Consider the following 17,143-nt stretch of genomic DNA (forward strand, 5'->3'; position numbering starts at 1 on the left):
GTCTCAGTTGCATGCTCTATTTACACAAAATATGTTATTGGTGGATGGATAACTGAAGGTTCTTGTAATGCTGATGTCATGAGAGTACTCTTCTTTTTAGGAGCAAAAGCATTTAGTCTTAACATTATCACTTACCATCATACAAAACGGGTTTGTGAAAAATATTTGCTGATTACTCTTGGTTGTTTGGTTTAGCACTTTCACAATTGTGATTCTGTACCCAACTGCTGACAAATCTTCATACACAACCACATTTATAGTAGTTACTCTTCACCGTTGTTAGAAGGTATATCATAAGTTTCTTCTACACAATTCACAGAAGTCTTGCTATTTTTTCTACACTACATTAAATACAAAAAACTTAATGATGTTTAACTTCAAAGTAGAGGGTAATACAGGATTTTACTGAAAGTCAAATGTATACTCTGTCAGATACAAAAAAGATTTTAATCATGAATAAGCAGGTTATACTACTGAAGGATTAAAATGAAACTCTAAAAAGTAAAATATTAATTTAATTGTCTTTGGATCTACTGTACAAATATAGACAGTCACATTGCATCAGATTTTCCTTCCCCTAATGAAACAAGAGCATCAAGTTTCCTCTATATAAATCCCCAAGATCTTACTTGGGATTAAAGAGGTAGTACAGTGCACTGCCTGTGGTAAATAAAACAAAACACTTACTTATTAGGATGTTTCAAACAGTATAGTCTTTGTAAACGAATTTCCCTGAAATTTCACAAGTAATGAAACCCAAACATAAACGTTTTCCCATACTTATCAACAAACACATTGTGAGTTCCTTAATGTGTATCCTGTAAATGTATGACTTTATTGATTAAAAGTACATCACAAAAAAAAGCATACATCAAAATTCAAACTTTCCCATAAGCCAACTTTTTTTTAAATCTTATTTTACAACTAAGGTTAATGATATAAACATCTAATTATCCAATAACTCTTTCCCATGAAACTACATCCTATTCCCTTTAAAATGCAATTGCAATAACTGCAAGTGTGATCCTGGAGAGTATTCAGAAGCAGTAGCATTCATATGATCAGCCACCTACTACTTGCAAGCAAGAGCAATTAACTTGATGTCTGAGTAAAGGTCTTCAAGAAAGATGCAAATGTTAGGTGAGAGGTTTCACCAACGTTTCCCCTTTGCCTTTCCTCCCTTCCGCAAAATCTAAGACGGATGGTTGGAAGAGTCTCTGAGAAGGGGAGCACATCAGTGTGGAAGGTCATGCCTCGTAGGGGGGCCAGGCTTGCGGAGTAGACTGGACGCAGAGTGGGTATGCCTACAGAGGGTTAATGTAAAAAAAAAAAAAAAAAAGGAAAAAAGCAACACCAGGTGAGAAGCTGGAACCAACACAAACATTGAATTAATATTAGAACAACCATATAAAAACACAATTGGTCATTACATGCAAGAACAAACTGAAGGCACTCTGGAATTTAAAGCTCACTAAAACTATGAAAATTCACAAAAATGTAAAAGCTGCATCTCGGTAGTTTTTGTGATTGAAAAATATACACAATTCATGATGTAAGAGGTTAAAATAGCGTAAGATAAATGGATAACTTCAGGACTAAATTACGAATCATTCATTATTTCTCCTCTTCAAGTTCTTTCCTTGAAATTCAGATTGAAAAGGTCAGACAAAATAAAGTTAAATTTGCTTTGTCATTCAAAGTATTGGTCCTGCCACATGTTGCGTATGACTTAATACAAAACAAAAGGTAGTGCCTTTTAGCAAAGGAAATACTGGATAAGGTACCATGCTTAAGAAAATCCTAATTCAGTAATGATAATTGTAAATTATTACTTTTTTGTGTTAAAAATTATATGTGTTATGTATACTAAAAAACCAATGCCAGAATAGTTACACAATACAGGATGAATGACAAGCCCAAAGGATTATTCTTTTATGACCGAGTCAAACTCACTATCAATTTAAGAATAAAATTACACAAAATACTACAAATCTTGTCTGATATCTATGACATTACAGTTATTACACTTATACAATGCCATTTCAATCTTAATTCTATACATTTAAATAAAATGACATTTTTATGATAAAATAAAGTTTTATATACACTTACCCAGTAATTACTTAGCTGAGAGTTTCTAACTCGATGCAACTTCAATTTTGAAAATCGCGGCAGCGATAGTCTTTTGCTCATGTAGGTGGCTAACCTTGCCCACTTTTGGGGTAAGAGAGAGAGCTTCACTTTTATTTATGCTCTAATGTCCATGCAAGGAGAGGAGGGCAGGTTCCATCCGTAATTACTGGGTAAGTATATATAAAACTTTATTTTATCATAAAAATGTCATTTTTATATAAGTAACTTACCCAGTAATTACTTAGCTGAATCCACATTGACAGGAGGGGGGGGATTCATAGACATCTTGTACAGGGAGTCTCTGGTTATCAGCGAGAGTTCCATTCCCAACAGTGTGACGATAACCAAAAATCGGCGGTAATAGTGCCGATCCCCAGTTATCAGCGCCAATAACTGGGGATTGAAGCCGATAACCGGGGGTCGGCGCCGCCGATAAATGGGGGATCAGTGTCAAAAGTCCGGTTATCGTCGTCACTAGACAAGCGCCGTAAAACTGGATCGCCGATAACCGGGGACTGCCTGTACCCCAAAACGTTAAGTGTTAATGAAACAAGAACAGAATAAATAGGCTTAGCACTGAAACAATGCTTTTTGTTCCTTACCTGGTGAGAGATATGTCCAGGTAGATACTGCCTCTGGTTGGCACTCATCTCAACCGAGTAGTGGCATGGTGGTACAGCCAGGATCGCCCCTACTGAAGTGAGGGACTTTGCAGCGGAGGAGTACTCCAATCGCTAACAAAGTATTATGTAAACTTTGCAACAAAGGCGCAGTACAATAAAAAAACACAAAACCAGAGAATATAGTCACCTACACCACAAATAGAAAAAAACATATACTGTGTATGTACAAAACCACCACCCTACACAGAAAAAACTGGTGGGCACTCTAGGTGCCTTGTACCCTCCAGGCTCCCCATGAACTCAACACCCTGTGCCAAGGTGAAGAGACAGAAGAACGGAAATATTGCTTCTTATGTTCCCTTCCCAAGCACTACGCCAGCCACGGACAATGGTTCTAGCGTACTGCAGTCTTCATAAGTCATCTCCACATCTCACAAATAATGCATAACAAAAGCTGACTTACATTTCCAGAATGTAGTCTGTAAGATTGAAGCAAAGGAACGATTATGCTTAAAAGCCACTGATGTAGCAACTGCTCTCACGTCGTGGGTTCTAACCTTTAGCACAGGTAGGACATCATCTCCAATTTGAGCGTGTGCTTCCAGCATCAGGTCTCGTACGAAAAAAGATAAGAGGATTCTTAGACAGGAGTCTGGAAAGGCTCTTAATCGATCACCAAAGATTACTTGCTGGGCCTCTAATCTTCTCTGTCCTCTTGATGTAATATCTAAGCGCTCTTACTGGACACAGGGTTCTGTTCTCTCCTCTTCCTCTGGACCTAGGATGTTCATTAAGCTTTTTATAGTAAAGGAATGAGGCCATGGCTGTGAAGGATTCTCATTCTTTGCTAAGAAGCCCAGGGTAAAGGAACACACAGCGTCTCCCCAAGGAAAAACCAATTCTTGTGTCTATTGTGTGGAGCTCACTCACTCTCCTCGTAGTGGCTAGAGCAACCAGAAAAATAGTCTTTTTTGTTAGATTCCTCAGTAAGGATGAATGCAAGGGTTCAAAACATGAATCCGACAGCCACTTGAGGACAACGTCTAAGGACTAAGGATACACTTCCTCCTCATTAACCTTGGTCATGTTGAAGGTCATGTTGAAAGACCTGATAAGATCTGAGAGATCCTGGTTGAATGAAGTGTCTAACCCTCTATTTCTGAAGATGGAGCTAAGCATAGCTCTATATCCTTTTATCCTTGAAGAACAAAGGCCTCTGGTGGGTCTCAAGTAGAGAAAAAAGTTTGCCACTTGAGTTACAGTGGTTTTAGAAGAGATTTTATTCTTCTTACACCAAAGTCTAAACACTGCCCACTTTGTCTAGTAGACTTTGTTAGTAGAATGCTGTCTACATTTAGAAATAGCTTCTGATGCAGCTCTTGAAAAGCCCTTCGCTCACAGGAGTCTGTCGATAGTCGAAACCCTGTCAGGGCCAGAGTGGATGTCATGATAAAACTTTCTGTAGTGGGGTTATCTGAGTAGACTTGGGATTGCTGGAAGAAGTCATGGGAAGTCTACTAGTAGCTCAAGTAGCTCCAGGAACCATTCTTTCCTTGGCCAAAAGGGAGCTATCAATGTCATCTTGGTGTTCTGGTGCAACTGGAGCTTCTTCAGGACCTCCCTTACCATCCTGAACAGAGGGAAGGCATACACGTCCAGGCTGGACCAATTCTGCATCATCGCATCGGTCACCCAGGCTCGAGGATCTGCAAACAGTGAGCAGAACAGGGGAAGACAGTGGTTCCTGGAAGTTGCAAACAAATCCACCATCGATTCTCCCCATAACTTCCACAGGTCGGAGCATACCCGATGGTCCAGAGTCCACTCTGCAGGGAGGATTTGCTTGCGACAACTGAGCTTGTCCACTAAGACGCTGCACTTTCCTTGAATGGACCATGTCAACATCTGGGTCCGGTTCCGATCTGCCCAAAGCAGGAGACTTCTGGCTGTCTCGCAAAGGGAGAATGAGTGAATTCCCCCTTGGAGCCTTATATATGCTAATGCTGTTGTGTCGTCCGCATATACCGTTACTACTTTGTTGTGGACTTCCTTCACAGTGTGTTACAATCCAAAATGAATTGCTTTTAGTTCCTTCAGGTTGATGTGAAGACTTCTCTCCTGTTGGGACCATACTCTGGAAACTTCTTTTACCCCAAAAGAGAGCTTCCCAACCTAGATACGATGCATTGGAAAAGACGTCTAGGTCAGGGTTCACTACGGATAGAGACTTTCCCTTCGATAGTCTGCTCGTGGAGTTCCACCAATGCAGGTCCTCCTTTATCTCGTGTTATCGGGAATATGCACAAGTCTTGATTTATCTTTTGATCCCAACTGATTCCTAGAAAGAATTGTAGAGGTCTCATATGCAGCCTTCCCAACCTCACAAACTGTTCGATCGATGCCAGAGTGCCCAGGAGACTCATCCACTGACTGGCTGAGCACATCTGTAGGGAAAGGAAAAGGTTGACTTTCTTCAGGCAGTCCTCTATTCTTTGGGGGATGGAGAAGCCTGAAAATTATGAGTCGATTTTCATCCCAAAATAAAGAATCTGGTGAGAAGGAATCAGTTGGGATTTTTGAAGGTTCAACAGCAACCTAGATTCTGTGTCAATAGCAAAGTCCTTTGAAGGTCCTCCATACACCTCTCTTTCATTGGCGAACAAATCAACCAATTGTCCAGGTATAGGGAAATATTTACTCCCAGCAGATGAAGCCAGTTGACTAATGGGGCGAGAACTCGGGTGAAGACCTGTGGTGCTGTTGAAAGGCTGAAACACACCACCCGAAACTGGAATACCTGATTCCAAAAACGAATCTCAGATACTTCTTTCAGTCATGCTGAATGGGAATGTGGAAGTAAGTGTCTCTCATATCAAGAGCGATCATCCAGTCCCCTCAACGAATGGATGATAGGACGGACTGAAGTGTTTCCATGTGAAACTTTGTTGTTGTTATGTATAAGTTCAGTGCACTCATGTTGAGTACTGGTCTCCATCCTCCCTTGGCTTTGGGTACTACAACTAGCCTGTTGTAAAATCCCTTGTACTCGATACATTCCACCACTTCTATTGCTTTCTTCTCAAGAAGCGACGACACTTCTTTCGAGAGGGCTAAATACCTCTGATCCTATAAAGTAGGCTGTCAATTTGACAGGAGTGCTGGATAAGGGAAGCTTCTCTTTGAAGGGGATGGAATACCCTACCCTTAAAACTATGATTACCCACTGATCTGCCCCTTTCATTCTCCAACTTTCCCAAAAACCTGGAGTCTGGCCCCATCAGGCGCATGAAGGACTGAGTCCTCATTTACTAGTTGCAGGTTTGGAGGAGGGTCTCTTGACCGCACGTGAGGCGAAACGTACCGTTGCTTGCGGTCTTGACTGCGATCTCTGCCTGCCGCCTCGAAAGGGCTGAGGCTGAAGAAATAGGGGCGGAAGTCCACTCTCTCGGGTGTCTCGTAGATTGAGTAAGAGTAAGCAAGTCCTGAGTCGATTTCTTGCGAAGGTGAGAAGCAACTCCCTCTACCGTTGCTTGTGGGAAAAGATGCGTATTATCCGAGGGCGAGAAGAGAAGTGCTGACTTATGTGAAGAAGTCACGCCCTTAGATACAAAGGAGACCCAGAGATCCCTCTTTTCAGGATTCCTATGGCATAAAGGGAAGACATCTCCATTGAACTGTCCCTGACTGCCTTATCCGCACAGGAGAGAACACTGCGCCAGTCAGCTGCAATATCTTCAGGAAGATCTGAATCTATCTTCTTTGCTAAGGCCACTATGGACCAATCCAAAAACAAGGCTTCAAATACTTTAAACAGGTTCTTCAGTAAATGGTCCATCTCCAACACAGAGAACATAGTCTTTGCTGAAGTAAAGGCCGACCTATGGGTTGAATCGATGAGTCCGGAGAAGTTGCTCTGGGAGGAGGTAGCCACTCCCAAGGAAGGAGCTTCTCCAGTAACATACGACCAATACTGTACCTTCTACCTGAGAGACGAGACGGCGGAATACTAAAACATGCTTTGCCCTGATGTCTTTTCTCTGAAAGCCAGTTATCCACTTCCCCCATAGCCTTCTTAGACGAGGAAGTCTAGACGAATCATCAGGCAGGTCACTCATCATAAATGAGGAAGCCAGAGAAGGAGCTGCTGGTGCGAAGAAATCCGAAAAATTGTCTAACAAATAATTCAGCAAAGCAGCATAAGCCAACGGGGTGGAGTCCTGTCCTAAATCCTCCTCTTCCGATGAGATTGGGGCAGCGAAGGATCTTCGGGTGCTACTGTAGAAGAAGAGGTAGACTTCTTAAGAATACCCAAAATATCATCCAACTGCTTCTGAAGTGGTACCAAGGAAGGGTCCAAACCGGGGGCGTCAAATCCATATTCCCTGATGAAAATGCAGGAGTCAACCAAGACGGCGAATGCACCGGGCGCTTCGATGAAGACGACAGCAAAACAGAAGCAGGCGCCAAACAATCCGGGCACTCAACCGTGAAAGAATGCATTGGCGCTGAAGGGTTCTCAGGCGCCAAGCGGTGTGTGGGCACCACTGGGTGCTGCTTCTATACTGGGCGCTCGACTGCCAATGGGTGCTCAGCCACCAATGGGCGCTCCTTGTTCCCTGCTGGGCGCTCGGACAAGGAACGTGAATGATCACAGGAGGAGCATCACTTGGACAAAGAACTAGAGCACTTGTGGGACACTGACAATGGTCTGGGAGCTACGGACTGTGAAAAATGTTCAGAACTGTCCCATTTGCTGCACGATGGTTGTGGACTACCAGACGGTTCCCTGAACCTCTTGCTAAATAACGGAGGGGACTGGTCCCTTAGCGACACAAGTCTTTTCAATGGAAGAGACTCGTCCGAGAATCTCCACTGGCGCCCAAGAGCAGGGCTAGATCTCCTGAACTGGACGAAAGATAATGAACACCAGACACACCTTTCCAATGGCTGTCTTTCATCGAAACCTGGGACATCACAGGTGCAACTGAGGGGGTGACTACCTGTGGGCAGACCCCACCAACCTCCCTTGGGCCTCCAGTATGCCTCTTCCTGGGGCTGGGGGAGTATGGCAGTGACCTTTACCTAGGAGAGTCGGTGGTCCGGGCAGCCACCTCCTCCACTAACACTTCACTTGAACACTTTTCACTGACTTTGTCCCCAAGGACACACATTGATTTACCCACCTGTGCCACTGTGCTAGCAAGAACATCAAACTTTTTATCAAATTTTGATTTGAGGCTGGCGTAGCGATCCAAGTCAGGAGCGTGGGAACCAGGAGCAGAGATGGTGGTACAGGAGGGGGAGGGGGGGCTGGAAATAGGAGAGATTACTTTAGCAGAAGAGATGAGATGATAGGAATATTAACATCACTAAATTCCTGAGTCATGTCTTGAGTTGCTAACTTGACTTCAGCCCTAGAAGCCACTTTCCTTTTACTATCTCTTTCTAACTTAGATAGGTGAAAAGCTAAATTTTTTCATTTTTTCTCATCCCATTCACAGCATTCCTCACATGTCAAGTCAACTGAACAAATTTGTCCTTTACCTGTCGTACATAAAGTGTGTGAGTCATAGCATGCTGTAGTCAAGCAAGTATTGCAGCCTCTGCTGCAATACCTAATACTCGATGCGCTAATACTAGCTAACCAAGTTAAAATAAGTACTGTATATCTCTTAGGAGAGCAACAGTCAAAAATCAGGAAAAAACACTGTCAACTAATTGAAATACAAAAGCTGGAGGCTACTGCAGCTGAAATACATCACCAAAAGGTAAGAATCTCAAGCCCAAAACCAAAATCGAGCTCCTTTCTTAACGCTGTGTTGCTGTTAAGCTGGCAGCAACAAAAGTGAAGCTCTTGGCTGAGTTGTTCCTCTCTCTTACCCTGAAAGTGGGCAGGGTTAATCACCTACATGAACAAAAGACTATCGCTACTGCGATTTTCAAAATTGAAGCTGTCGTCGAGCTAGAAACTCTTAGCTAAGTAATTACCAGGTAAGTTACTTATATAAAACTCTCATACATTAAACTTCTGGAACATGATCAGTTTTTGCAATAGTATTTGCATTATACTTGGGTTCTGTAGCATACTTTTCTTGTACTGATTAATTATACTTATAAGTAGACAACTAAAAATTAATTTTACTAATTTTAAAAACAAATTTGTTTATAAAATTAGTTAAAACTCCAGATTTTCATCCTTAGATCCCTATGAAAAGAGAATAAATACGGGAACTTACAGATACTATAATGGTACAGTAAGTTTTACAGCTCTCATTAAAAATAAATTAGACTTGAAAGAATTAATTAACAAATAGTACAAGAAATAGGTTTTCCTGTTAAACTGATATGCTTTTGTGATTTTCAGATCAATCAAAAATATATAAAGAAATCAGATAAAATTAACTAATTACACTTCTGCTTCTGTATCAGAATACTGTACCAAACTAATTACACATCTGCTTCTATATTAGAATACTATGCAGTACATGTAAATAAAGGCATGATAAATAAATCTGGGTCACTACCACAACTATGCTGCATACAGTACATATGAATTAGACTGAATTAAGCATATAAATCACTGCATGGCTATCAAAAGAAACAGATGCAGTTCTTTTGACAAACGTACTACATTTACTTCCAAATAAGTATTCTGCCACACGGGGAGCGCCTCCAATTATAACAATCAAACATCACTACAAAAGTTTCAGTGAGGTCACTACAGAACACCTCTATTGAAAGGATTTTCTATTTATGAAACAATATTTACAGCATGTGCTGGCAATAAGATGCACCAACAAGTTAAGATGTATCCCAATTTTGAGGAGCACATTCTTGGAAAAATAAAATACTCCTTTTTTCCCTAATCTTCAAAGCCCTACCCAATATAGGTTATTTTTAAGCTATTTGTCTATCAGTTTTTAATATTAAGAACAGTAAAGAAACAGTAAAAGAAGTATTTTTAGGTGCTGACAACTTGCCTCTATATAACTCAATAACTCTACACAGGCACCAATTCTGATACTGTAATTTTAAAGCGACCATATTCGAACAATACTGTTCTTTATGTAGTATGACATAAGAGAATTGCATCAACACAGTATCAAAAAATGGCATAGGAACTTGAATTATAAATGAACTTATGCAAATACACAAGTTTATATATTCTGTCAAACCAAATACCCTTCTCTATCTCACACACATACACATATAAACTTACATTACTGACAGTATAATTTTAAGCATAATAAAGATATATTACAAGAATGTTGTCACAAATGACTTGTTACTCAAAACTATAGGTGACCACTACAATATGCAAAAAATGATAGGCTACTTACACTTGCAACTGTTACATTCCCTCAACAAAACCTTTCAAACAGCAGCCTAAAAAAATGCTATTTGACACATCACACACATCATCTAATGCGGTTGCTATATATGAAGAATTTCTTGCCTTTTCAATTTTCAATTACATTTTTCCTTTTACAAATGCACTAACATGTTACAGGTACTCAATTAAAGGATGTTACTACTATACCATAATTCAATGTTATCGCATTTAGAATACACTAAATGCTATTTTCATTTAAGATAGATTTATTAACATTGGTCAATGAAAGTACACTACTAGCCTTCATAGCAATTACAATCGTGATTTATGTAAAAATATCTATGCATAATGCTATGAATAAAAATTTTAATGAAGAGTTTCCTCTTCACATATAGAAACAGAATAAAATATTTTTAGTACATACTGTAGTAAAAGAATATTACCTACTTTAGGTCTAAGCTATCTAACTTGTCAAACAAATATTTCTTAGTATTTTGTGTATGATTCTCTCTTGTCAATTACTTTTTCCAACCTCATCTTACAAGTTAATGAATGACCTTATTGATATGGTGCTGTACGTTCACCTGTTGTCCCTCGTATTTACACAAGTTAGTTTACTTTTCCCAACCAATTGTGCTATCATAAGATTGAGAGACAAGACTACTAAAACGATTTTTACTTTTTTTACAATGAGTTTTTAACTGAAAATGTTGAAAATTTATTCACTTCTTTCCTCTTGTAATTTTGTACAAAAAATTATCAGTAAGTAATTGTGTAACATTTTTGCAAACAAATTTTAGTTCCTTCCTTGATTCAGCTTCATGGAAATCTACAGTAAGTTTTAAAAAAATGTTTTGTACATTTTTCGTAAAGTAAATTTCTTCTTGCCATTCTGTTATATAATGTTATCCTTATGATTAATAAGTGAAACCTACTTCAAAGGCACCAAATTTTTTTTTATCAAATGCACCAACTGATTCTCTCAATTTTTCTCTTCCTCTCTCCAGATCTTATTGTAATTTTAACATCAGTAAAGATTTATACACAAAGTCACAGCAGTAAGGTTTGTACATTTAAAAAAATAAACTAAGAAATTTCAACATTGTCACTAAAAGCAGGCTGAGGGGGTGGATGATGATTAAAGGGAAGTTGATGAAAACTAATGAAATGTAATGTTCAGCAGAAATGTAATGACTTGTGCATAACAATTATGTAGAGCTTACAGCTGTTGAAGCATATTGCCAATTACATCAGACAACTACTGTACATACAAGGTGACTAGTATGTAAGCTTCTCTTACATAATAGCAGCAGTAAAAGGCTGTATTTACTAATATCAACAAATAACAACCAATATAACCACTTCCTTCCAAGATGAAACTTACCATATTTGATTTTGTATTTCATCAAAATTGTACATTAATTTCCTTTGCTTCATATCTTTGTAACTGGAAATTCATTGTTCCAATTTACTATGTACGCAAATATACTTTCTCTCACGGGGTGTTGTATCTGGAGTCTTTGCTTGATGTATAAGAGACTACAGCAATTTGCACTCAAGTCAAAAACTGGGATTCATTATTCATCACCAAAAGCAGATGCTCATAGCCCATAGGCTACCTTGATTACTTGAACTTTACCTTAAAGGCACCTCATGAATTTCTTTGACCTTGTTTTGGAAAAAAGTAAGTTGTTATATTAGCAAATACAGTACATATTAATAACTTATTATGTTCATACCCTCTTTTCTTATGCAAAGTTGCTTACAAAGGAGGCATTCTGGTTCTTTGTAGATCTGATGAAATCTAAGGTTAGCATCAAAGGTCTGACCATCTACAAAATGGTTGCCCAAGACAGTAAAACATCACTATACTTGGATGATTGTAGGATAATTCTATATCTCTCTCCACAAAAGTGTAGTTTTGCTAATTGTGGACTGAGTTAGGTACAACCCGCTCAAAAATTGGAAGAATTAAAAAGAGAAGTAGAAGATGAAATTAGCTCACCAACTGCCTATCCACAAATGTGCCAATGAAAATGACTCCTGGCAGCAAAATGGAGTAAGAAGCATCTTTTTTTTGAAGGTAAAATGGAACAAAGTTGGTTACCATTTCCAACACCTGGCCTTAAACAATTATAAATACATTCTTTTCCAGATGAAACAATACAAATTGAACTCTTAATTGTATATACACTGAGCTGTAGCATGGGCAAATTTTTGATCTGACACATATCCATAAGCCTTATGAATCATTTCCCTCAACCAAAATGTGGTAAAATACTAATAGAGACAATCAGCCTCTTGTAACCAGATCTGTAAGATTTCCTTTTCTTCTGATAATAATTGAGGGTTCACAATAAACTATCCCCACATAAACAATCTTATAAGATTGGAATGGCAAATAGTACCATCACATCCTCTGACCTGTTAGTCTTCATTACAATGTTCAGTGAAAACTGCTTTAGACATGAGTCACTTCCATCAAAATACCATGTAATTCATTATCTATATGCATTGAGAAAAAAGGATTATAGAGAAATGTGAGGTTCTTAAAGAAAACCTGATCATAGGGCAAATACAGTTCCTCTCAGTGATGTCCTAGTTTGGTGGTCAAACTGATGGCCTAGGGGTCAGTCTTGAGTTTATCAGTAGACACTTGATCTATTGTGAGTTTAATATATTTGAAAAACTATATCACTTCTGACATTGCTCATCATGACCTTTTATTACCTCAAGTTCTGTAGTCACTGGAACAGCTATAGAGAGGTGTTTCTTGTTCTGCAAAAACCACAGATTGGCCAATTTGCCAAATAATGAGTCATTTTGCTTGGTAAAGCACCCTTGTTGACTATCTGGATTGCAACCCTGTTGTACAGGTGTTAATGAAATCTTTTGTATTGAAATATCTCCAGTCATGTAGATTCAATGTCTGAAGGTTAAGATAGAGTCAACTTTATGTGAAACTACCTTCAGAGTCTTACCCAAGTCTGCACTTCCCTTGGATATTTGATAGCTAAGAACCATTTCTGTTAAAACCAACATAAAGACAATGTTAGTGATGTCTCTACTGAAAATTAGAAAATAGATAATGCTTTTCTCTTTCATAACTAGATTTCATCTAGGTTGATCACAACACAGCAAGGTCATAAAAGTAAATAAAATACAAGTTTGTTCACTGTATAACCACAATTCCTGTTATACCAACAATACTTGTAAAATCATTCAAATGAAAATCTTTTCAAAATAAAACGTGTTAAAATAATCTTTTTTAAAAGTTTAATGTCCTCACCCAATGTACAAAACAATTCAAATTTCCTCACCCAATATATAAAACACAAGTTGTCTACAAGGCAGAAGTAGTAATATAACAAAAGAAATTTAAGAACTAAATACAGTATCTAAATTTTTAAAAACACAATTTTTCAAACAAACCCATTACTTATAATCAGACCACATTCATAGCCTTCAAATTTCCCATGTTCCCTCTGTTCAGTAAACGAAAGAAGAGCATCAACAGCCCTGCACATAAGCGTGTAGTAAGTGTGAAGAGTTTTGTCACTTCATGTTGAAACAGACACAAAGATGTTTAAGGTCTTTTTTTAACACTGTATGATTTTTGGGGATTTTTCATATCTTATAAGCATACCATTAAGTAAATATAACTCCTGAAATTGGCTACATGAAGTGCAGAGTGTATTTTGTGATATATGTGTGTGTACTTATACAGACACAAATGCACAAACACATAAAGCTCCAAAATAAATGTGTACAGAGAGAGAGAGAGAGAGAGAGAGAGAGAGAGAGAGAGAGAGAGAGAGAGAGAGAGAGAGAGAGAGAGAGAGGGGAAGCCACCAAAGTACATGTAGTGTTTCCTAACACGAAGCTCATATATGTAAAGACACGCACACAGACAAAAAAATATTTACATGCCGGACAAAACCTTACGTTATGGTGACAAAATATATACAACAATGCATTAAACAGTATATGTCAATCAAAATGCTAAAACATATTACATAATGTATAAGTAAATTCTGTGTAAAAAGCATAGAGAGGCCCCAGCAAGTTCCTGGAGATGAGAAGAGAGAAACATGAAAAATGATGATGTCTGTACAGAAGTTGCTAAAGCAAATTCATGACTTCTGTAGTTGTTAAAACAAAATTTTACATGTCTGCATGTGTAAGTCCATTGTGTAATCCAACAAAGAACTAAGCAATTACCATGAAAGTTTTGCAATAATTTATATCAGTTCTCTTTAAGATATTTAAATATGTAAAACTAGTCATGACTCTTGTCTTTTGTTTCATTTTCCATGGGACAAATGCATTTAAACATCATACATTCCTTTGAGTTCTAGCAGACATACAAACTGGAGGATTTACTATGCTAATCTCTCTTGATAAGTGAATGGTTATGGTCAATATCATCCTTCTTACATCCTAACAAGGTACATATTTGAATCCTTGTCAGGATAGGACAGCTTACTTAACATATATAATTCCTTTTGGGTGTCAGCTATTCTCCACAAGGTTATCTATGTCTTAATATTTATGGATAAAAATGTTGTGTGTTAAACTGGTAGTTATATTGAGACTGCTCTAACACATCATGCTACTAAAAAGTTTAAGAGTACTTCAGCTCACACAAACATATATATATCAAATTCAAACATTTCACTAGAGCTAAAACAGAACCATCTCATACCGTTTCTTGTTACCTGCCATCCAGAAAGGCAGTGAAAACCCCACAGTCATGAGCAAATGTCTAATGCAAGTTACCACTAATTCTCATACTGCCCTGGGAACATGAAGGAAAATGACTGAGATAAATTAAATATTGTAAGATGAATTGAATACCTTATGAAATCCATACAGAACTAAAAATTCTGTGTATGGCAGTGTGAGTGAAAATAAGTCAAATAACTGGTGGGAGCCCAAGAATCCATAGGTGTGTGTGTGTGTGTGTTTGTGTGTGTAACTTAATCCTGCTCTTCTTTTGCCATGTAAAAGATGGAAGTTCCTGGGTTATTTGAAAGACCACACATGTGGGCTAATAATAAGCACTGGGTTTGCTGGAACAAAGGGAAAAGTAGATTAGAGCATTATATATAATTCAGGCAAGAACTCTCGTCAATAATAAAGCAAATGGCTGGCTTTAGCCAAACTACATTCAAGTCAACTGAGCTTTCCAACTAACCTATTTAAAAACATACAAGGCAAACTATTGGTTTAGTAATGCACATTTCCCTTCAAATTGCAATTACAATATGTAAAATATTAGGCATTCACTGTAAGTTAAATTACACTTTCAGTACATAAAATCTGCAATGAATGTTAGATGCATAAAGACTAAAAAACTAAGAACAGAATAAGTATTTACACACAGCGTGCATACCTAAAAACGATAACTATGCTTTTGTTGTTCTCTCTACTCCCTCCCAACCAAGGAGGGTTAACTATGCCAATCCTCCTCCTGGTCCCTCCGGAAACTGAAACTTTTACTGTTAAAATAGAAAAGAGCACTACTATTAAAACATGGATACTTCTGAATACATTCTATCTACATTCTACAAGTAAAATCAATTACACCTCTACTTGAGGGTTATAAAGTGCATGGAAGGTAATGAAGGGGTTCATGACATGAAACTTAAGGGAAAAGGGAATCACTTGAAGATCCTAATACCAAAACAACCAATCAACCAAAGAGGTTACCTGACAAAATCTGACAATTCTTCATTATTAGCATATTCAAAAGCTAGTGTACTTCTAGGAAGTGTGTAACTACAGATCTAGTGGTTCAAGTTTCTATTAATACTAGTATCTTTAGCGTGTAATAACAATGTCTCATCTCCCAGCTTTCCAATGCAACATGCCATTAAGTTGACTGAACTTAGAATGTGGTTCTCAGACAAGACTTACAGTACTTAAAAAGAATGTTGTAACTGGTAAACTGACTGAAATTGGGATGTAGTTCCCAGACAAGGTTTACAGTAATTAAAGAGAATAAAAATGTAGAAATAAAAATGTAAGATTTCTACATATATGCCTAAAGGAATACATCAACAGACAAGTTTTCCTAAACCCCACAGAAATTTACCTAAATCCAGGAAAGTTGAAAAGTAAATAGTAAATTTAAAGAGAATGACTTTGCCAATAGTGATACTGATATAACTCCCATTGAAGCCTAACTTATTAGGAGTACAAAAAATATGATACTAGTACAGGTATTTCTTTTAAATTATTGTATTCTAGTAAAATCACATTTCAATACAACATTGTTCTCACAGTACTGCACTTGCTAAGGCCACTCCACAAATTCCAAATGCAAAAGAAAAAATACTCTAACTCAAAGTCAAAATACAGGCACCACTAATGATACCAGTAACATTAAATTCACCAAGCAAAATCTGAAATGGTCAAAACACTCTTCCCATATCGAAACTGATGTGCCAATTTATTCCTACTACCTCTTACGCATAATTTATAAAGCAGATTATTTCAGAGTGGCTAAAAACTTATGATGGTCTCAAGGATAGAATCAACATGATAAAAAAATCATAAAAAAGTTTGCACTTTTCTAACAGACATTACCTCAACATAACAATTCCACGAAGATCAAACAAATATGTGTGTCATCTGTGCTGATGTAAGGACTGATGTATCAGGGTTAGGTGAGCATATAATAATATTCAATTTAAGACGTTATGAATTCTTTAATGATGCAACTATGAAAAATAAGTATTATTTATTGGTAATGAATGATAAAATGACAGCTCAGGATACATGTTATGACATTTTAGAGGGATTTCTCTCATGCAACTGGCATATTCAAATAAATGGCAACTCTATGGTCTCAAGAGTGCTGCTTATGAGGGATTTTACTGTTTTTCCTGAAGAGAGACAAATGCCATGTCTATCTTATAAGTAAAGAAGATTAAGGAACCTTAGAACTTAATGAATACCCTAAAGAACTGTAAAAGATACACAGTTAATTATAAATCTTTTTATATTAAAACAATTGTCACTGGAAAATATCTATTATAATCACAGTAAT

General features: G+C 37.7%; 1 protein-coding gene across 6 annotated transcripts in view; it reads right to left on the reverse strand.

Moving 5' to 3' along the window:
- Positions 1-500: 500 nt before the first annotated feature.
- eIF4EHP (eukaryotic translation initiation factor 4E homologous protein) overlaps positions 501-17,143 on the reverse strand; it is a 110,860-nt gene continuing 94,217 nt past the window's right edge. For 3 of the 6 annotated variants that reach the window (XM_067119538.1, XM_067119540.1, XM_067119537.1), the window contains exon 7: positions 501-1,304. In XM_067119538.1, the coding sequence (XP_066975639.1) occupies positions 1,235-1,304 (70 nt within the window). In that variant the 3' untranslated portion in view covers positions 501-1,234. Of the gene's footprint in view, positions 1,305-13,348; positions 15,591-17,143 lie in introns of those variants that run through there. The other 3 variants (XM_067119541.1, XM_067119539.1, XR_010855805.1) reach the window with 2 other exon arrangements.

Source organism: Macrobrachium rosenbergii, chromosome 17 (genome assembly GCF_040412425.1).
Source record: "Macrobrachium rosenbergii isolate ZJJX-2024 chromosome 17, ASM4041242v1, whole genome shotgun sequence".
In the NCBI taxonomy this organism is placed as follows: domain Eukaryota; kingdom Metazoa; phylum Arthropoda; class Malacostraca; order Decapoda; family Palaemonidae; genus Macrobrachium; species Macrobrachium rosenbergii.